The following is a 23,027-nucleotide window of genomic DNA, read 5'->3' on the forward strand; positions in this document are numbered from 1 at the left end:
AAGTCCCTGCATCTGCAAGTATGTCTACAAATGGAAGGAACATTTTTCTGTCCCTTTACCAGTGTGGATCACAGTGATGTGAAAATGAGATGGAGGGAGGTTTTTGGGGATTGGGGAAGCAAGGAAGAGATGGGGAGGATACCTTAAAGTAGATAAAGTATATGTGGAAAGGAAGTGATGAAAGCAGAGACCCTAAGTTGAAGAAGGTGTTGTTTCAGATAGGGGTCAAGGAAATAAGAAATAGTATGTTTGTAGCATTGGATTTTTAGTATCAATCCTGTTGAGTTATATTTAGATATAGGTAGATATTCGAATAAGCATGTAGCACATTCTACTTGTCCTCACATCCAGATCATTTCTAGGACTAATTCTCCAAGAAGCAGTCATACGTACACTTGAATCTTAAGTTTTTCTTCAGCACTTGAATGTAAAGCTGTATTGTCATATATCAAGTATTGAGTGAAGTGCCTAAAACTGTGCTAGTTGACACCACTTTATAAGCTGTTTGTGTTGCTGGTGGTTTTATATTTAGATTCCAACTAGATTGTTATTCTGGCATCTTGGGAAGTAAATGTTCTTCTGAATTTTATATTTGTTTATATTTATTTATTTTAAACCCCTAGTAAATTCGCAGTGAAATCATGGGGGATATAATACATTAGTGGTGACAAGCATTTGAAAAAGGTAGAGTTGACCCTTCAACAACATGAGTCTGAACTCTGTGTGAGTCTACTTACAGGCAGATTTTTTTTTTCAATAAGTATCTCGGAAAATTTTTTGGAGATTTTTGGCAATTTGAAAAAACTTGCAAACTATAGCTTAGAAATATCAGAAGTTAAGAAAAAGTTGGTACGTCACGGATGCATAAAATTGACTATGTCAGTACTAGTGCATTTTATCATTTACTATCATAAAATAGGCACAAATCTGTTTTTTTAATTATAATTTATCAAAACGATTTGCACACAGACTATGGGACGCCATTCACAGTCCAGAGAAATGTAAACAGAGATAAAGATGCAGTATTAAATCATAACTGTATAAAATTAACTGTAGTACATACTGTACGACTGATAATTTTGTAGCCACCTTCTGTTGCCATTGTGATGAGCTCAAGGGTTGGGAGTAGTCACTTAAAATGCCACGTGACGCTAATCATCTTCAAATGAGCAGTTCATCTCTCCAGTAAATTGTGTATCACAGTAAAAAGTGTTCTCTAGCAGTTCCATATTTTCCATCATGTTTTGCACAATACAGTAAATAATTTGAATAATATCATAGGACCCATATCAAGTGCTACTAATGATGGTGGAAGTGCTCCTAAGAAGCAGACAAAAGTCATGACATGACAAGAAAAAGTTGCATTGCTTGATATGTACCATAGATTGAGGTCCGCAGCTGCGGTTGTCCACCATTTCAAAATAAATGAATCCAGCTGAAGGCTTGTTGTAAAAAAAAAAAAAAAAATGAGCCCAGCATGTTGGGATGCACCTGTAGTCCCAGCTACTCAGGAGGCTGACAAAGGAGGATCACTTTAGCCCAGGAGTTTGAGACTGTAGTAAGCAATGATGGCACCACTATACTGCAGCATAGGCAACAGAGTAAGATCCTCTTAAAATTAAAAAAAAAAAGGAAATTTGTGAATCTACCACTGCAGCTACTCTAGCAGGTACCATAACCTTGTGCTTTTTGCAAAATAGCTTTTTATCTCATTGAAAATGCAGCTTTTATGTGGATGCAGGATTACTATAAGAAAGGCATACTTATAGACTCTAATACGATTTGAGAAAAAGGAAAGTCATTGTATGACAACTTAAAAGGAAGGTGAGGTATCTAAAGCTGGAGAATTTAATTCCAGCAAAGGATGGCTTGATAATTTTAGAGGTTTGGATTTTAAAATGTCAAGATAGGGGAAGCAGCTTCTGCTGACCAAGAGGCAGCAGATGAGTCCCAAGATACCATTAAGAAAATCATTGAGGAGAAAGGGTATCTTCCTGAACAGGCTTTTAATGCAGACAAAAGTAACCCTATTCTGGAAAAACATGATGCCACGAAGGATATTTATAAGTAAGGAGGAGAAGTCAGCACCAGGATTTAAGGAAAGAGGAGATAGGCTAAATCTACTATTTTGTGAAAACACAATCAGATTTACAATCAGGACTGCCCTTATCTATAAAGCTGCTAATCCCTGAGCCTTCAAGGGGAAATACACCCAACTGCCAGTCTTTGGGTTTACAACAAGAATGCCCCTTTGAGAACCCTTTTTCTAAACTGGATTTAGAAAAAGCATTGATCCATCAATGCTTTGTCCCTGAAGTCAGGAAGTAATTTGCCAGTAAGAGACTGCCTTTTAAAGTCTTTTTAATACTAGGCATTGCCCCTAGCTACCCAGGAGCATGGAAGTTCAACACCAAAGGCATGGAAGTAGTCTACTTGGCCCTAAACACAATGTGTCTAATTCAGCCTCTAGATGAGGGAGCATAAGGACCTCTAAGGCACATTACATACACTATAAAAAGGGTTCTTAATGCTGTGGAAGAGAACTTCAGAGAGAACATTATGAGAGTCTGGAAGGATTACAGTTGAAGATGATGCCATCATTTTTATAGAAAAAGTCATGAAAGCCATCAAGCCTGAAATAATAAATTCCTGTTGGAGAAAACTCTCCAGGTGATGTGCATGATTTCACAGGATTTATGACAAAGCCAATCATGAAAGAGATTGTAGATATGGCAAAAAAGGTTGGAGGTGAAGGATTTCAAGATATGAATCTTGGAGAAATTAAAGAGTCAGTAGACACCATGATAGAGGAATTAACAGAAGATGACTGGGATGGATACGAGTGCTTTCAAACCAGTGCCACAAGATGAAGAAGACAACACAGAAGTAATGTCAGAAAACAAGTTGACATTAGATAATCTGGCAGAAGGGTTCTAATTATTCAAGACTGCTTTTGACTTTTTTTTTTTTTTTTTGAGACAGAGTCTCGCTCTGTCACTCAGGCTGGAGTGCAATGGCACGATCTCGGCTCACTGCAACCTCTGCCTCCTGGGTTCAAGCAGTTCTCCCACCTCAGCCTCCCAAGTACCTGGGACAACAGGCACGCGCCACCATGCCTGGCTAATTTTTGTATTTTTTTAGTAGAGACAGGGTTTCTCCATGTTGGCCAGGCTGGTCTCGAAATCCTGACCTTAGGTGATCCACCCGCCTCAGCCTCCCAAAGTGCTGGGATTACAGGCATGAGCCACTGCGCCCAGCCTGCTTTTGACTTTTACGACATCGACCCTTCTGTGATACATCACTGAAACTAAAGCAAATGGTGGAAGAAGAATTGGTATCTCATAGAAACATTTTTAGAGAAATGAAAAAGCAGAAAAGTCAAGACAAATTATAGTGTATTTCTGTAAAGTTACACAGAATGTGCTAGCCTCTCCTGCCTCCCCCTCCATCTCTTCTGCCTCTGCCACTCCTGAGACAGCAAGACCAACCCTACCCTTCTGCCTGCTCAACAGTGAAGATAATGGGGATGAAGGCCTGTATGGTGATCCAGTTAATGAATAGTAAATATACTTTCTCTTCCTTAGGATTTTCTTAATATTTTCTTCTACTTTTAGAATATTGTTTATAATACATAAAACATAATATAAATGCTTCCAGTCAATAGCAGGCTGTTAGCTACATTTTAGGGCAAAATTTATTATAGTTCTCAGTTACATAAGTGGGAGCTGAATGATCAGAACACATGGACACGTAGTGGGGAACAACATACACTGGAGCCTGTTTGGTGGGGGAGTTGGTCAATGGGGAGGGAGAGCATCAGGAAGAGTACCTAATGGATGCTGGGGTTAATACCTAGGTGATGGGTTGATCTGTGCAGCAAACCACCATGGCACACATTTACCTATATAACAAACCTGCGCATGTACCCCAGAACTTAAAAGTTGTAGGAAAAATAGTTTCATTATGGCAGAGTTTTGACTGCATGGGTGGTCGGTGCCCCTAACCCCTCCATTGTTCAAGGGTCAAGTGCATATTAATATAATCAGAAAAATAACAGGAATGAGAATTTTTTAAGTTATTGCATATTGAAAGTGTAGTCATAGGCAATTAGTATACTAAATATATATTACAAGTTACGAGCAAAATAGTGGTTACGTCGATTGATTTTTGAATAGTGGACCAGCCTTGCATTGATGTAATAAACTCCCACTTGGATGTGATACATAATACTGCTGCATTCACTTTGCTAGCTAACAATAGAAACTAAGATTAGAAGGAAAGCATATGTTTAGCGTAGCATGGTGGTTCCAAATCTGGCTAATCAAAATCAACTGGAGGACTTGAAAACACAAATTTCCAAACCCTAACTCTGCAGTGCGTTTGGTGTGCTGCCTAGGAACCTGCATTTTAAATATGCTTTCTAATAATATTTATGGAGCCAAGTAAGCCCAGCCATCTATTTATAAAGTGGAATAGTACATTGAGATTGTTGGTTTAGTGTTTAAAACAAAAACAAAATATCTTTGAGAAGTCTATCAGGTTTTTCTTACACATGTGATAGAAATGTATTTAGTGCTTCCTATTATTCCAGGATACAGAAATGAACAATAGTCTCTACCACCTGGATGTACACTGTTTAATAGGTGAAATAGATATGTAAAAGCAATTAAAATATGATAAATGCTATGAGAGAGATGTAAAAAGTGTTATAGGCGATCTGAGAATGGACTGATTGATTACCTGGCAGTTTTAAGGAAGCCTTTAAAAATAATATATTTGAACTGGGTTTTAAAGAATGATATAAATGTTGCTAACACACCAAAAAAATGTCATCTGCAAATATGGTTTGTTCACAAAATGGAGAGAAGTGGAGGATGACAGGACATGAGGCTAAGAAATGTAGGTTGCAGCTCAATTACGTGTATGTAGGGTCTTATTTTCCATTCTGAAACATAGTGGATTTATATAAAAGGATTTCAAATAGAAGAACATCATGATCAGAATAATTTTAGGATTTATATACTCTACTTTGGGGGGTGGAGAGTTCTTTTTACGTAGGCTTGGGGAATAGAAAGTGGTGTAGAGAATATAACTTCAATTACTTCTTTCATCATTTTTCTTCCTTTAGTCCACAAGCCCTAGCCATGCCGTGGTAGCCAATGTTCAGCTTGTCTTGCATCTAATGAAGCAACACAGTAAAGCTTTGTGCAATGATCGAGTCATCAACAGTATTCCTTTGGCAAAGCAAGTATCTTCACGAGGTGGTAAAAGTAAGAAGTTGTCAGTAACACCTCCCTCCTCCAACGGTATTAATGAGGAGTTATCAGAAGTCTTACAGACTTTACAGGATGAATTTGGGCAAATGAGCTTGTAAGTTTTTTTTTTTTTTTTCCATTCAGTTTAGCTCTAAAACCTCATTTTTTTAAAACGTGTTGACTTTATTAATCTTACTTTCCTTTGTTCAGCAAGTATGGTTGAGCACAATTCTTATACCAACCAAGTTACTGGGACTTTAACAAATACAACTAATAAGGGTAAAATCTCTCTCTTTTTAAATACTGTTAAATGTTTTGAAGACCAAGGTTTATATTTAAGTTTTATTTCTTTGAGAACTTACGATATACAGTCATGCATCACTGAATGACAAAGATGTGCTCTGAGAAATACATCATTAGGCGATTTTCTTTTCCTTGTGCTAACATAAGAGTGTGCTAAGCTTATAGCTTATTGCTTATAGGCTACAAACCTATACAGCATGTTACTCTACTACTAAATACTATAAGCAATTGTAACACAATGGTAAGTATTTGTGTATATAAACATATCTAGGTACAGTAAAAATATGATACTAAAGTCTTATGGGACCACTGTTTTATATGTGGTCTGTTGTTTACTACATCATTATCTGGCACCTGACATTACATTCATTTTAGCTAAACTTAACTGATAAGTTAAGACATGAGTGTTTGAAGAGCAAGATTCATCTGTAGACTTTCCTTTACATACACAATACTCTTTTGGGGAAAATAAGAATATAAAGAACCTTGAAATTAAGAACTCTTGCATTTCCCTCCGGTGCCTTTCTTGAACTTTTAAATTCATATTTTGAATTAAAAATTTCTTGATCTAGGCTAGGCACGGTGGCTCACACCTGTAATCCCAGCACTTTGGGAGGCCGAAGTGGGCATATCACATCCTGGCTAACAGGGTGAAAACCCATCTGTACTAAAAATACAAAAAATTGGCCGGGCATGGTGGCAGGCACCTGTAGTCCCAGCTACTCGGGGGGCTGAGGCAGGAGAATGGCATCAACCTGGGAGGCGGAGCTTGCTGTGAGCCGAGATCGTGCTGCTGCACTCCAGCCTGGGCGACAGAGCAAGACACTGTCTCAAAAAAAAAAAAAAAAAAAATTCTTGCTCTCTTCAAAAAATGGAGTCATTTTTTAAACACCTGGAGCAGTAACCCATAATGAAGGTATAATAGATCTAACCATGAAACACAGAAAACTTAACCACGTTCTACTTCTGCTTTGCATATAGTGATCACCAGCAGCTTGCAAAACTTATCCAGGAGTCGCCAACCGTTGAACTGAAAGACAAGTTAGAGTGTGAATTGGAGGCATTAGTGGGAAGGATGGAAGCAAAAGCCAACCAAATAACTAAAGTTCGAAAATACCAAGCCCAGGTAACTCAGTTTTCCTTCACTCAAGTTTCTAATAATTAAGAAAAAAAAATACACTTTAATTCAAATATTAAATGATGACACTAAGTGTATCATAGATAAATATCTACAGGAGATACTTCTTTACTGAAGACGTTTGTTCATTGAGAATTGGTAAGTGGATTAAGAAAGAAGACACTTTTAGTCACTTAGCATATTCATCTAAGAAACATCTTTCAAATACTGAATATATTTAATATTCTTTATGAATAGGCTTTAACTTCTTTGATGAATTTAAATCTGAGTTTATCCAAGTAAGTTTTTTTTAAAAGCACCTGCAAAATTCTGTTTCCAAAGGAATAAGTCATACATTAAATATGTGAAATATATTTATGTTACTAATCATTTTGTATCAGCCAACAATGTAGTACTACCAGATGCAGTGGTGACGTCACACTCAAGGGTTTTCAACCAGAGAGAAACATGATTCATGTATTTAAGAGATTACTGTAGTGACTAGGGGTAGGGTGATGGGATCAAGGCAGAGAGGCTGAGAGATCAGCTATAGATGTATCAGAGGTGGTCAGCAAGACAGTAGTTGGGTTTGGGCAGAGGTAAACAGATTTGAGGTATGTTTTGGAAGTAAAAAAAATATTGGGGTTACTTGCTGCTGGGTATCATGTAGAAGGACAGGGAGTTAGGCAGGATGGTGATTCCACTGACTAAAATGGAGAAAGCCGCGAAGTTCAGAGAGCAGAACAGGTTTGTTGACTGTTGATTGGCAGCCATATGATAGACACACAGTGCCAAGTGCTCTGAGTATATCTTCTCATTTAATTTTCACAAAAGGCTTCTGAAGTGGGTATATTCTCATATTATAGATGAGGGAGATGCTAGGCCACATTTTCTGGGAAGTATGCATATATCCTCCGTGAAATTAAATAACTTGCCCAAGTACCAGCTCACTGGGAAATGGCAGAGCTGGGATGAAACTAGCCTTTTCAACTCTAAAACTTGGGCTGTTTTTTCAAAGTTCATGTATGAAAAAGAAATACAAGCAACTTATTCCTATAGGAGTAAGGAGTAATGGTCTAATTTGTTGCTTATACTAATTAGACTTATTCTATTGGAACACCAACATGCCAGCATCAGTTTGGCTAAAGTAAAAATAAAGCTCCCCTATTTAAAATTATTCTAAAAATAATGGAACAAAAATAAAATTCTTTTCATAGTATTAATACATTACCAATTACATCTGTTCATCCATCTGGAAATTGCTTCTTTGCCTCCTCAGACTAGTTTCTAGAGTGTCTTTCTCCTCTTCTCCCATTTGTGAAAATCCTTCTTGTTCTTCTTTTCTCTGATTTTTTGCCTCCTCCATGAGTCTTTGCTTCAACTCACCTTGTTTCTCACTCACCCTGTTCTGTACTTTGGCAATATTGCCTTAATTTAGGACAACCAGAATTTGTTTATTTGTTTGTATATTGTTTTATATATATATTTAAGCATATATTTATTTATATTAATATTTAAGTGTTAAATGACTAGTGCAGTAGATTTTGAAGTCTTTAAAAGAAAGCCTAGAATGTATTATTTGAGTTTCAGTTAGCATGAGAGTTAACCAAAAAAAGGTACTCTTTTGTACTTTTTGTTGTCAGAAAAAAAATATTTTCATTAAATTCTCCTTTTCCTTCCTGCCTTGGTTATTTGGTATAGCTGGAGAAACAGAAGTTAGAGAAGCAGAAGAAGGAATTAAAAGCTACCAAAAAGACTCTTGAAGAAGGAAACAGCAGCAGCCGTTCTGGAATCACAGGGACCACAAATAAGAAAGATTTTACCAAACTGAGACCTGGAGAAAAAAGGAGAAAAAATCTTCAGTTATTGAAGGACATGCAAAGCATACAGAATTCATTACAAAGCAGTAGTTTGTGTTGGGATTACTGACTCATAACCAGGTCAGAAATTTTATTCAGATAATCTGTACCTCATCAATCAGATGATGACAATTTACTTCCCAGGTCTCATACTCACTTATGTTGGAATTAATTATAGCAGGTGTTAAGGGACCCAGGCTTCATTACACAGGCTTTTCATGTATGCAGGATGACTCAATGTTAAAGCATTTAAATGGAAACCAGGGGAGTTTTAAAGCCCCAGAAACCACACATAATCTTGTTTTGTTGAGATGAGTTTGCTGTACTGATATATTGCACTTTGTAAACAGATTACCAGTTTTTTACCTGTGGGTGTGATTTTTTAAAATCGTTCTTTATATATAATTAAAATTAGGTTTAAATTTTCAAAATATGAGACTATGCTACAGGCAGTGCTTGCTTGAAAAGTCTCATTTTTAAATCTCCCTGGCATGAAGTGCCCACTTCCCCTTTCTAAAGCAACCATTAAACATACTTTGTTTCTACTATTGGTGGAGTTTTTCTATATTTAAAAATATATATATATTTCAGAGGATTTTTATTTTGCTTTTTGGCATTTCAGACTTTGATCAGTATTAAGTGCACTTGTATTGCTTTTTAATCTGTTAATTTTTTAAAGACCCAAGCAGTCATTTTGAGTTATAGCTATAAAAATTATAAAAGGATTTTTGAAAGTATAAACAAATTGTCAGTGAAATAAATGAGATTTTGGAATAAAGTGAGAATGGGAGAAGGGATATGTTGTGAGCATATACCTTCACAGTTCTTAATACCTGTTTTGTAATAATGATATTCAGTCAAGGCATTATGGTTTTTAATCTTGAAACTTAGAGAACCCTTTGAATATTTGCTTTTACTGGTGTACAGTATGAGTGGAATATGAACTGTACACATAATTATCATGTTGATATAAATCATAATTTAAACTAGATCAAGACATGTTTACCTTTTATAAATTTAAAGTCAATAAAGCACCTTTTTAAAGGAAACACTGCAACTTTCCTTAACAGCCTGTTAATAAAGGCTTTGTGATAAGCTCTCAAAAAATGCATTTCTAAATAGGACATCAATGTATTGATGAAGAGAAGAAACTAGTACTTAGTTGCCATACTCATGTTTACATAGAAAGAGAGCCCAAGAATATTAGATTTCCTCATGATACAAGATACTACAGTAACAGGCTTTAATTTAGGATCCTTAAATAGATTTTGGGGTATTATTTGTGACTCTCCTGAAATTGTAAACTTGTGCTTCTATGTCCAGTTTTCTAATGAGTAGGTTCGTAGCTTGATCGAATTAATAATTGTGAGCCCATAGACACAAGGGAAGTGAGAAACAGTGCTTTGGTGACATGATAAATATATGTGTCAACCACCATTTCAACTATTAAAAACTCCTGTTATCTCCTTGTTTGAATTTCAGGTCATTAAATTGTATAACCATCATTTGAATTGTAGTGGCTCTGAGTCCTAATTAGGAAAATGGTGATTGAATGATGCTAAATCCCACCCCATTTCTCAGCTAGGATTCAAACTGAACTACTCCAGCTTTTTGTACTGTCAGGTGAGAAGTGAAAAAATACTGCTTCTGTTTTATCTGCAAGTTTACAGTAGAGGAATGTGTCATCCATCCACTTACGTTGTAACAGAGCTTTATTGCAATTCATTTCAAGTAAGGTTATGTTTACAGACTTGTGGTAGACATGTGAATTGTTCATTCCAACATAATGTGAATTGCAGTGGTAGTAGCCGTATACACAGTGCTATGGGGGCACAGAGGAAGGTGGGGATATGTCAGAGAAGACAGTCGTGAATCAGATAACTTCCCAGAGGAAGAGATGATGCCTAAGCTCTAGAAAATAGGAATTAGTCACAAGGGAGAACAGTTGTTCCAGGTGCACAAGATTAGACTGAACAAAAGTGGGGAGGCAGGAATCTGCAGATTACATGAGGCTGTTGTGAACAGCAGAGTAGCATTGGTACGTAAAAGTTGAGGTATGCAGAGACTAGGTCGAAGGAGGCTGAGGAGCTTCAACTTAATCATACTGGTCTCTAAATTTTGTAACCCTAATCAAAAAGGGAAAAAATTACACCTGCACAACCAATAAACATACAAAGTTATGAAACATGTAACTGTCAATTCAAATATTTAAGTTTTGCTTGTGTAAATATATAAAAAGGGCTAGTATTCCTCCTCCCTCCCTTCCACACACACCAGTGGTATATATTAAATGCTCAAGTGCATGTACTCCATATTGCAGACTTCTGCAGAAGGTGAGGGGAACCACTGGAAGGTTCTCAGCAGAGAAGTGGTAGGGTTGCAATTAGATTTCCCTGGCTTTTGATTTGAATTTGAAGTGGATGCAAGTATGTTAAGACTAGAAGCTTTAAATTCTTGATCTTTTCAGCCATTCTACATTCTTCTATGTGGTATCAGGCCAAGATAACCAAGGTTTAAATGAGGAAAATGGCAGATGCATTTGTGAAATACTTGGAGTAGAAAACTTAATTTTTAATTACTGATTTGCTAGCCACTTAAATACTCTGTTAAAAAGCTTATATTTCACACAATTACCAAAGAAATCATTTTGGTACCAATTTTGCTAAATTGGATATACTAATAGAAACTATAGTTCCTCACTGCAAGACCAAGATGGAGGCTAAGGTTCAGACTCCCTGTATAGTGAATTAGTGAGTGGAAAAACGCTCTATATTTTAATTGTTTGATTTGGGTGTTGGTTAAGGAAAAATGGGTACAAATTGAACATTTTCATCTGGGGTGCATATTCCTCCAATAATTTCCAAATATTTCTGGGGAAAAAAAAGAAACAGCAACTTTGGACAAGAACAAAGTTTAAAAGTCAGTTGGAATTTCTTTTAATTAAAAGACCAAGGGGACAAGAAGCTCCTTTGTTACAGTACATTACATATGGCTCTTATGTAGAATAAAATAGACATCAGAGTCAAATGTTTCTACCAGCACCAAACTCTTACTTGTAGCAGGTGAACAGTGAAGCAAGATTTCTTTTACTGGTTTTGAGATTGTAATACATCTTTTACATGCAGTGTGTTCTTTGGTAGACTTAATCGTTGAGTGGAATTACAGAATTTGCAAAGGAAAAAAATGTAAAATTTGAGCACAGTACTTCTCACCATAAGCTATTTATACAGACTTCAGAAAAAAATGTCAATCCTAGTTAAGATTTTTAAATACTTCTTAAAAACTTGCCAATTAGCTTCTGTGTGTTCAGACACACAAGACAAGTAAAATACACTGTAGTAAATAATTAGTTTTTTAAATATCTTCCATGATGTTTCTGGTAATTGGGCTAATCTGAAGGGCATGGAATTCTTTGAACTCCTGTATGGCTACTTTCTCCCCTTCATTTTCCCCCAAGCACATCTGTAAGGCCTCCCATTTTGGATCAACCTGCTAATATGTCTTAAGTATGTAAATAATGACGGCAATAATTTTCAACTACTACCACACTGTAGCACTGTAGTATCTTCAACACTTTGCCTTTTACTATATGAAGAATATGGAAGTTGAAAAGTGATCAAGGTAAATCAATTACTGCAAAAAAGAAAAACCTAGAATGGAGAAAGGGATATCAAATGATTTTGATCTGTCATGACATCAAGGCCCAATATATGTGATGCCACAGAATTTCAGTGTTGGTTTGAAAACTGATGTTCCTCTGCACAGTGAGCACAGAGTGTATTTCTAAAATGGTTTTAATATTACCAGATGCCAAAAATTTGTAACAGCATTTGCCTTTTAATAGAAACTTGTTCCCACTGTGGATCCAGGATTGAAGTATTTTAATATTCTTTGGATACTTAAAAGATTAGTATCATAATCATGTAATTACATATGGAGTTATTTCACTTAAGCCACCTGCACTGCTACAGTTCTAAACTCATCCTAGAGAGATTTAAAATAAATAAAGTGACTGAACTTTCTCTCATAGATGGGTTCTAAATTCCGAAGACTTTCTACTCATAGAGCTGCCAGTGTAATCAAGAGTGTATAGCAATGATGCCCCTGATCTTACAATCCTTTATACAACAGTTTGGACAGGAGTGACACACTGTGCAGGAGAGCTGGCTCTCTCTGAGGATGAGGTTGAGCGGTTAGAAATCTCTCTCTGTAGTTCCTCTACTTTTTTCTGAAGCTCTGCTCGTTTAGCAAGAAGTTCTTTGTATCTGTTGTGAATAGGTTCCTGCAAGAGCAAAACAAAATATTCAACTAGGCAATCCTGACCAAAGCCAGGTCAAATCATTCCCTAAATGTTGCAGTGTATGTTTTTTCAGCTATTGGAACCAATGGTACCTTTCCAGCCCATCAGTGAAATTAAATACAGGGACTATGGACACCACTAATCTTTTCACTGGCTTTCCCAGTGCCCCTGAGTATTTCCAAAGAATACCTTGCTGTGTAGGTGCTCCTGAAACTGGTACTTTTCCAAATACAACAAATAATTAACAAGACAATTAAAAGACAGTAGTCAGAAGATACTCTATTATTTACAGGTTTTTAGTCTTAAACAGTTCTAAGTAGTTAATATTCCATAAACATATTCACAGTAGACCAGAATTTTGTTCAGCTTTTAACTTTCCTAAAGCTACTTCTTCAGCTTATTAAAACAAGACCCCCTAGAGGTTATCCAGAGAGAGGAGGGAAGATGGGAGAAAAGAGCAGTGATTTGTCCAATGTCATACAAGCAGTCCTAAGAACCAGGTATACTGATTACCCTGCCCCAGTGTAGTATTTTTCTACTATACAGTTGTAACCATCAATGGGTAAAGAGTAAAGTTTTAAATATGCACAGATAGTCTTTCCAGCTGCTTTTAAGGAGACAAAGTTGCACTTCATGAATGAAAACTCACATTGTATATTGTAAGGCACATACATACCTGTGGTTTCATCCGTGGATTCCACCTTATGTAATATCCCACCCAGAGCTCTAGGTGGCGCATGCTGGCTACTGGATAAAGGACATGATTAGAATAGCTCCCATAGAGAGGATTAGTGAAGTCTTCCAGCTGGCTATTTATGTAAGACCACAGTGACACAGTCCTTTTAGGAAGATTCTGTGGGCAGGAAAAATAGGTAAAGATTCTCCACCACATAAGCCATTTACACTTTAGATGAAATTTGTAAAGAAGTACTTTGTTGTCATTATAAATCTCTTTAGAGGAAGTGGACTTGGAGACTTCAGTGATAAACCAACTTATATTAAGATCAGAGGGCACTGGAAAACAGTCTGCAGTTCCTCAAAGAGATACCATATGACCCAACGATTCCACTCTTGTACATATCCAACAAACAGAAGACATATGTCTGTACAAAAACTTTTATGGATGTTCAAAGCAGCATTATTCATTAACAGCCAAGAAGTGGGAACAACCCAAAAGTCCATCAACTGACGAATGGATAAGTAAAATATATCCACACAATGGAATACTATTCAGCCATAAAAAGAAATGATATAAAATGTATGAACCTTTTAAAGCATATTAAAGGAAAGGAGCTAGACAGAAGGTTTACATATTAAATGATTCCATTTATATGAAATGTCCAGAAGAGGCAAATCTAGAGACAAAAACATTAGTGTTTGGCAGGGGTAAATGGGGAGTGACTATTAACAGGTTTTCTGAGGTGATGAAATGTTCTGAAATGAAAATGTGATGGCTGTACAACTCATATACTAAAAACCAGTCAACTATACACTATCAAAGTGAATTTCATGGTATGCATATTATTATCAATTTAAAAAGTTTTTTTTAAATAATCAATGATTCCTACCCAAGGCTCTCAAAAAATAAAACTATCTTTGAAACTTAGCTATGCTATTTCTAATGAACATTCCTTAAGTTGTTGAGTGCCTGCTATGCATAGAAATATTTACTGCATGCTAGACACTGAAGACATAAGGTGAATTTAAAAATTTAATACCTGCCTTTAAGGAAGTCTAGGAAATACTACATAGCAGTTCTTGTGGTATTTTGTATCGCTTATTTAATAATCTTCATAATTTTACAAAAGCAGACATTAACTTCCCCAAGCGAACTATTACAGTAAGTGATAGATCCAAGATTTGAACTCAGCAACTGGGCTTCAGTGCAAGTACTTATTCCTACTATGCTTTATAAAATAAAACATAAATACTTTATAACCACATTTTTTAGAATAAAAGTTGATGCAGAGGGAGATACCAATCAAGATGATTAAGATGTTGATACATAGGATAGACAAGTTTTGATAAAGAAGTAAAACTTGAAATGTAATCCTTACACCATTTCTTCTTAATACCAACCCCACTTAACAGTGATACCTTTGGGGAAAAGTGGGATAACGAAAAACTTTAACTTTCTTCATACTATCTTTTCAGTATTTGAATTTTTTTATGGTATGACTTTACAACTTAAAAAACTAAAAAACTTAACCTAAAATGTCTCAATAAGTAGGATATACTTGGGAATTTGAGCTGCCTATTCACTCGAATATACATTTTCTGCTAATTAAATTTTTCTGCACCTGCTCTAAAGGATTTCCATTCTACATAGAAAAATGGGTACACTGGTGCTCCTTAGATTTCACATACTTCAGTTCTCTTTAGCAGAAACCACTTCCTACTCACGAACTCAGCAGAGAGCTAGCTAGCACCTTCAGCCTTGTGACAAAGATACTTCAGAATATATCCGGTCCAGATATATAGAAGGAAGCAATCAATATTATAGCATGTAAGATAAAGTATGACCCAAAAGAATGACTTCAGTTGAAATCTATCACAGAGTACATTCTTTTAGGGAAAAGTATACAGTAGAGATAGTATGGGGAAGGTCATGTTTCATATCTTACCTCTTTTCCTCTCTGTTGTTCACTATTACAGAGGAATGTTCCGAATAAGCAGCTGTATAAGTGGTCCAAAATGGTGATGAGAAAATACTCATTGAATTCAAATGCGGTAGGAAACTGCAAATCAAACATCACAAACACATAAATTAAGACATTCTTCAAGTATATTCATCCCTGTCATGGGTAGATCCTTTTGAGGTAGTATTTAAAATTAAGTTAAACATTCAAATCTATATTATTCCAAACCATTATGGCATTATTTGTATGGTTTTCTTTTCAAAAATCGTGTTATCACTTTTCTGACCATGATGTGTCTGTATCTGCTACATCTGCTAACCCTAAATTTGCAGGGTGAATTTTGACTTAGGCAATTCTGGCAACTCTAGGCATTCTCTGCCAAAAATGACCACAAACAACATTAAGATTCTTCAAATTTTCAACAACATAGTTGTTTTTCTTTTTTAAGGATTACACACAAAATGCCAATAATGTCTACAGAAAATGTCAGCAATACACAAAAGTAAACATCTAAGGCAGATAATTTACAAGTCAACCAACCTATTAAATATTTAGGTGGTGCAAAAGTAATTGCGGCTTTTGCCACTGAAATGGCAATTACTTTTGCACTGACCTAAACTTTTCAGGGACCATCCATCCCATCAAACCAGAGTCCCTTGTAAGCCACTATTTTGGCAGCATCTAACAAAAAGAAAATTCACTCTCTAACCCAAGCCAGGGGCTTGACTGGATGTCTTAGTTTTACACAACACAATTTTAGGGGACTAATCAAATGAAAAATTACGAAATTACGAACCCCTGAAAGTTAGAAGGTTTCGTTTAATCCATCCTATCTAATATTTCAGAATTATTTGGAAGCTTCTATGTAAGATTCTACCAATTATAGGGCTGTACGTGATAAGAAATTATATAAATATTTAGATTGCAGACTGTGAAAATACACATTGCTTCCAAGCTTTTACATCTTAGATCCCTTCCTTTATAGTGGAGGAAAACAGTATAAACAGCATGTAAATGGAACAGGGATGAAAACAAGTCTGCCTTGAAGTTTCCTACATTTTAGCAAGTATAGACAGGGTAACATGACAGATTTCCTAAACAAGAAAGGGCACTTACTAGGCCTTGATTTTTGTGGCTGTGAAGCTGAATGAAGCAGATGATCAAGCAGAAGATGACCAAGCATTTCCACAACAAAAAGCCAATTGTAAAAAACTTTTGTCAAATCCCATTTATTCGTTTAAAAAATAAATCCCACCTCCTATATTTTTCACACTCTTAACAGCCTTATTATTAGCGAAATATGAATGCATCCTGAATCACTAAATAGCAATCCCAAGGATCTAAGCCTGCGATTAGTTTTTCATCTTGGCAAAACTATTAGCTCGGCTATGAGAAGACAGCTTAATCAGTAGGCATTTCCTCACAAAGAAACTAAAATAGCAGGGCATTAACTGCAGCTATTGCTTTTAAAACCCTAAGCAGAAGAGAACTATTTTGTTTTCTTTACATGTTTGAAATCTAAAAGGCCCTTCAACAATTGCTTCCTGATCTCAGGGCTGAGGTGACAGAGAGGAGGATGGAAATAAGAGGAGAGGTATAGAATCTGGCTGTCATAATACAGTTAGTTCTGTTTTGACAAATGTGCTATTCAAGTCTCTGTACTAGTATTCAAGTATTTATAAAACTGTTAATTGCTAACAAACATTATGACTAGTTAATATGCTTTATATTCAGGAAGAAAATATACAGAGAAACACTAGGTGTATAAAATAAAGATGGCTATAAAGTATTTTAGGTTCTATCAAAAATACAGATTTAAACTGATTTTCTTTTATTTAGTGCCAGGCTCAAAATTAGGATTAAACTACTTTCAGATATACAGCATATAAAAAGTTAACAAAATTAAAATTACTAAGGAAGAAATGTATTATGATGTATTCTTCCATCCAAGTGCTAACAAGGCCCGACCCTGCTTAGCTTCCAAAATCAGATGAGATGGGTGCATTCAGGGTGGTTGGCTGTAGATTATCATGTACTCTTCTTTGCAAGAAACTGGTAAATGTGCTTTTTTTCTAGCAAACATATCAGAACTGATACATTCAAACACATCGTTTCCTTCAAGGTATTCACCTTGGAAAGCAGTACACACAACCATCAACAATACCACAGTTTCAAAGAGCTTTCCTACTCCTTTGATGGCGAATTTGATTTCTGCCAAGAGTCAAAGGTTATTTAAAACTGAATATGGTAATAGTCAAAAGTGGGGTCCTAATGTTTTGGGTCAAACATCCAAAAAAGGATTGTAGGGACTTAGGTAGTTGATATACTGCCTCAAAGCCAATTCCAAAGGAAAAAGTCAAACCTAATCCAAGAAAGTATTAAACATTGCACCTCTCCTTCCTCCTACCTCCCAACACACCAAAGGTCTGATTTATAAACCAAAACTGAATTGTATACACCTTTTCAGTATATATGCTAAAATACTAGTCTCATCATATTGTAATCATAGCTACGAAAATGCTTCATTTAACCCAACAGTTTCTAAATAATTCACCCAAGTAGAAATGCTTATGGAGGCAAGGGACTATTAAATATATAATTGATGATTATTTCACCTGATTACCATTAATTTTCTTGTATTGAAATAAATAGTATTTTATTGAAGCTAAAAATATGCTCCTAAATAAATATGATCCAAAGCCAGGCAGAGCCAGCACTTGCCCTACTTTAAATTCATATGGCAATCTAAGTAAAAACAATTCAGACTTCCAGTTGTTTTGGGGTCTAATAAATGCTTGGGTAAATAATTATCTCCCAATGAGCTGCATTCAACAGGGTTTCGAGATGGTTTGAGTCAGAATTAAATCATATTTTTAAGACAGTGACCCGTTGCCTCATTAATAAAGTGATCTCACAATAAACCAGGTGTTTCCTCAGTCCCCTCTGCTCTTTCCAAAAGATTAAATTCATTTATATTAATATTTCAAATAAATTTGTTAGAAGTTCTAAAAGCCATAATAGCTCTCTCTATGCCAAAAAATAAAAAGAACTGGATGTAATATGTGCCTCCCTTGTTATGCTTTCTATATAAACATTTTTCCCTTAAAATAAAAATTTTCAGAAGAAGCAGACTGAAATTTAAAAAAAAATTAACAGTTAAAGTTATTTAAAAGATTTTATTTTGCTTGCGGTACCTAGCTTATTTTTTCTCCACTCTTAGCAATATATAAATGTGCTTCTAGGTGAGTCTATTTAACACTATTTGTTCAAAACACAGGATAAAACCTCTTGGGAGTTATTATCAATGCTACTCATTGAAATACTAATAGAATCAAATTTTCAAGTGTTAATCTTTAACCTGATTCATAATGTGACAATAAATAATAGCTCTCACATGGACATGGAGATGTTACAGGAATTTCCATTTAATGATCTATAATAGGATTATCAGTGACCAAATCTTCCCACTCTGACAGGAAAACTGAAAGGAGATGTGTAAGAATAGATAGGCCAGATAAATTACCTGTCTTGTCATCTGCCAGACACAGTCAATAAATTGAAGAAAAACAGGCGATCTGTCTGCATCTGCATGGTTCTTATCTCCATGGCCAACTCTCTGAAGCAAAAAGAGTGAAATATATGAACTTCAGGGGATTTTTCATGTTTTGATGGAAATAATTTTTTAAAAAAACAATAATTGGTCAATAGTCTAAAAATTTTCAAAGTCGGGTGCTGTGGTTTACATCTGTAATCCCAACACTTTGGCAGGCTGTGGTGGAAGGATCACTTGGAGCCAGGAATTCGAGATGGGTCTGGGCAACATAGCAAGACCCCATCTCTACAAAAAATTTGTAAAAGCCAGGCATGGTGGCGTGCACCTGTAGTCCTAGCTATTCAGGAGGCTAAGGTGGGAGGCTGGCTTGCGCCCAAAAGTACAAGACTACAGTGAACTACAGTCACACCACTGCACTCCAGCCTGCATGACAAAGCAAGGCCCTGTCTCAAATACATAAAAATTTTCAGAAAGTCTTTTAAAGAGCATTGCAAACTAAGTAAAAAATCACCCATTATCCTGCCAAACAGAAATCTACTAACATTTTGATGTGCAAACTGCTCAGATATTTTCTGACACAAGTGCTTACAATATGAATTACTACTCTGTTTAATAAACCCAGATCCTAAAAGGTTGTTAATAAAAGATGGAAGCAGTCAGAACTCAGAGGCCAGATTTTTGTCCTGGAGATTTTAATTTCTCTCTGAGAAATAAGTTACATGGACACTGGCCTCAGAAAGCACCATTCTCTGTTAATATCTTGACCACTGAGTGAAGGGTACCCCATCCTATCTTAGCACTAATGTGTCTTCATCACGAGGAACCATATTAGCACACATCTTAGAAAACCTGTCAAAAATGCTTGACATCCACCCTCCAAGCATGTAGTCATCTACCTAGTTTCTCAGTTATTTCCTCTGAGGACCTTTGACTCAGTTAACTGAAAACAGAATCCTGCTCCTTACCCCAAAGCAGGAATTCTAAAAGTGTGGTCCACAAACATCCAAGGGCTGTGAGGTCAAAACTATTTCCATAATATTAAGACATTATTTACCTTTTTCAGTGTGTTGGCATTTGCACTAATGATGCAGAAGTTATGAAGGATAAAAATTCTGGTGCCTTTGCAGGCATCAAGCAGGGCAATGCTTATAATTAAAACTGCATTTGTACCCACTGTACTCTACCCTACCAGACACAGTTAAAGAAAGAAAAAAAGTCCATTTCTCTTATGCCAGTGTACTTAACAAGGCAGTAAAAATTACTAATTTTATTAAATCTCATCCCTTAAGTACACTTTTTTTAATGGCCTGTGTGACAAACGGGAAATATGTGTAACTCTTTGCTGCTGCATGTATTATGGTAGGAGATAGCACTTTCTCATCATTTTTACTTGAAAGAAAAATTAATGTATGCACTGTGGTTAGAAAGACTTAAAGACTTTTTTTTGAAAATGTACAATGTGAATTATCACTGAAAGGAAAACAGCTGACAATATTTGTTGTCAATGAAAAAATTCAAGCTTTTGAGTGAAAACTCAATTTTTGGTGAACTTTTGCCCACCATAATGAGCTTAAAAATACTTGAAGGCTTTTCTGACAAAATCAATGGTGATGACTAATAAGTGTGATTTTATGGTATTATATGATGAAATGCATTTATATTTGGAAGATCTGTGTAACTCAATAAGCCAGTATTTTCCAAATAACCAATATGTGATTTTACATAACCACACATGGGTAAAAGATCTATTCAAAATGGAAGTGAGACCAATGGAATTTAATGATAAAAAAATTCATTAACTTGATTTTGGATTCCATATAACAACTAATCTCTAAGAAACTACCATTTATCAAGTTCTGGCATAGTATCAAAGAAGAGTATCTACAATTCCCTGAAAAAGCTATTAAAATACTTTCTGCTTTTCCACTTACATATCTGTATATGGTTAGATTTTCTTCATATACTAAAACCAACAAAACATAACAGATTGAAGGTAAAAATAGATATAAAATTCAGCTATCTTCTATGAAGCCAAACTCATTAAATTTGCAAAAGTAAAACAATGCCAGTCTTTTCATTAAACTTTTTGTTTTGGAAAATATTATTTTTTTGTTTAAATATTTCTGTTAATATATAATAAGCTTATTTCCTAAATTAAGAAATATTTTTAAATTTTTTCAAATTTAAATTTCAATATGGCAAATATTGATAGATATAATTCACATAAAGTTCTCTGGGTAACAAGTTTGGGGAGTTAGGAAAAAAAAGTTCTATCCATAATTGTTAACAATGTAAAGGGGGTCCTGAAACCAAAAAGTTTGAGAATTATTACTCTACATTAACCTTGTGAGCAAATCCTCTTGACTGGGTGCCCTTTAATTGTCAAAATTCTATTTTCAGAATATAACTAGGTTAAAAAAAAACGGGGGGAGTAGGTAACCAGAGTTAGCAATTTAGGAATCCATAGCAACTTCAAACACCCCAAAATGTTTGATTTTGAACACATTTATATGAACATGTGCAGCTTTGGCTGACTAAAACTTGATTCTTTGAAGTACGAGTTTGTTTTAAATGGCCGTTTCATGATAAGTACATTGTGTAGAGAACAGCAAAAGGTGAGCCATCTGAATAAACACTCCAGGTACCCAATTTTATTTAACAGTTCAAGTTCAAAAAAGCAGACTAACTTTAAATGTCTGTCCTTTCAAGTTACAGTTAACCCTTGAACAACACGGTCAGAACTGCACAGGTCCACTTATATGCAGATCTGTTTCAGCCAAATGCAGGATGCGGAACCCACATACACAGAGGGCCGACTTTACGGTCCTGGCAGGGCCAGCTTCAGAACTTGAATATGTGTGGATTTTGGCCTGTTCATGGGATCTGGGAACCAAGCCCCCACATATACCAAGGGACAACTGTATAAACACTGCTAGTATACTCTGGTAACTACTGGATACTAAAGGTAAACATTACACACAGCATCTGGGTAAAGACCCTTCTAAAAGTTTTTCAATTATTTAGGAAAACGCCTGCCCAGAAACACCCGTGGACATCACTGAATGATATTGGATGTTTCCCATTGGAGATCACAGAAAAGACAGACACTTGACAAATAGCTAGCTCTGGCTCCAGACTAGTCATGTTAGGGATATCTTAATGCTTCCCAAAACAAGCAAAAACGTTTACCCCACTAAATGATCAATTTCAGATGAATATCTTATTTTAAAAAACACATTTTTTTCACATGCCTTGGCATGAATGCATGTGATATATCAAAAGTCAAGGTTCCTTACTTACTAGTTGAAATCGATGTCCAAAACTTAGCCATTCTTTCTCCACAAGGACTTCAAATCCTCGGGTGGTTCGATAGTATCCATCCAACATGAGCATGGCAAGGGAGGTGAGCTGAGCTGTGCGATCCCAACCATCACTGCAATGCACTATCACAGACGTCTTCCCTGACTCCACCTTGTCAGCAATCCTAAGAGCCCCTGCAAGAATAAGCTGGAAAACAGATTTTTTAATAAATTGTTTTTAAACAAGGTAAATACTTCCTTCTTCAAAATTTACTAATACAGCTTATGAGGGATCATTATTTCAATAACATGAGGAAAAACATTTGTCCCTTCCTAAGAAGAATTTTTTTAAATGGTAGAAGATTATAAATTTTGCTTTTAAAACTAGAAAAACCTCATAATTGCTGACTCCTATTAATTTGCCCAATGAAATAGCCAAATCAAAAGTACCTTTGGGTGCTACATAAATCATGGTGTAAGATTCTTCTTAGTAAAGTTCTAAAGAGATCTGTTTCTAAGAATCAAATATTCCATCATCTATTTAAATAAAAATAATTGATATGGCAATTGAAGCCTTTTTATGATTTAAAACAATGCTTAAACCAAATTGGGATAAGTACCTGAAAGCAATAATACTGGATCTCTTTTAAAATACTCTATAGCATTTACTGTATTGTTTTGACTAAAGATTTTTATGTCACA

At 35.6% G+C, this 23,027-nt stretch overlaps 2 protein-coding genes and 1 long non-coding RNA gene across 15 annotated transcripts in view; 1 reads left to right on the forward strand and 2 right to left on the reverse strand.

Moving 5' to 3' along the window:
- Nucleotides 1-10,045, forward strand: part of CEP57 (centrosomal protein 57) — a 43,579-nt gene extending 33,534 nt beyond the window's left edge. For all 5 annotated transcript variants that reach the window (XM_063671370.1, XM_054441362.2, XM_054441364.2 and 2 more), the window contains 3 exons: nt 5,129-5,370; nt 6,540-6,684; nt 8,377-10,045. In XM_063671370.1, coding sequence (XP_063527440.1) covers nt 5,129-5,370; nt 6,540-6,684; nt 8,377-8,604 — 615 coding nt within the window. In that variant the 3' untranslated portion in view covers nt 8,605-10,045. The remainder of the gene's footprint in view (nt 1-5,128; nt 5,371-6,539; nt 6,685-8,376) is intronic.
- Nucleotides 884-8,379, reverse strand: LOC134740275 (uncharacterized). Its single transcript, XR_010127624.1, has 2 exons — nt 7,907-8,379; nt 884-6,588 (listed from the first exon to the last, which is right to left on the reverse strand). It is a non-coding gene; the product is annotated as an uncharacterized LOC134740275 (long non-coding RNA).
- Nucleotides 10,046-11,446: 1,401 nt separating the features above from the next.
- Nucleotides 11,447-23,027, reverse strand: part of MTMR2 (myotubularin related protein 2) — a 93,080-nt gene continuing 81,499 nt past the window's right edge. For all 9 annotated transcript variants that reach the window (XM_054441358.2, XM_054441356.2, XM_063671365.1 and 6 more), the window contains 5 exons: nt 22,327-22,533; nt 18,997-19,089; nt 15,459-15,572; nt 13,511-13,687; nt 11,447-12,816 (listed from right to left, as the gene is read on the reverse strand). In XM_054441358.2, the coding sequence (XP_054297333.1) occupies nt 12,655-12,816; nt 13,511-13,687; nt 15,459-15,572; nt 18,997-19,089; nt 22,327-22,533 (753 nt within the window). In that variant the 3' untranslated portion in view covers nt 11,447-12,654. The remainder of the gene's footprint in view (nt 12,817-13,510; nt 13,688-15,458; nt 15,573-18,996; nt 19,090-22,326; nt 22,534-23,027) is intronic.

The sequence above is a fragment of the Pongo pygmaeus genome, chromosome 9, assembly GCF_028885625.2.
Source record: "Pongo pygmaeus isolate AG05252 chromosome 9, NHGRI_mPonPyg2-v2.0_pri, whole genome shotgun sequence".
NCBI classification, from domain to species: domain Eukaryota; kingdom Metazoa; phylum Chordata; class Mammalia; order Primates; family Hominidae; genus Pongo; species Pongo pygmaeus.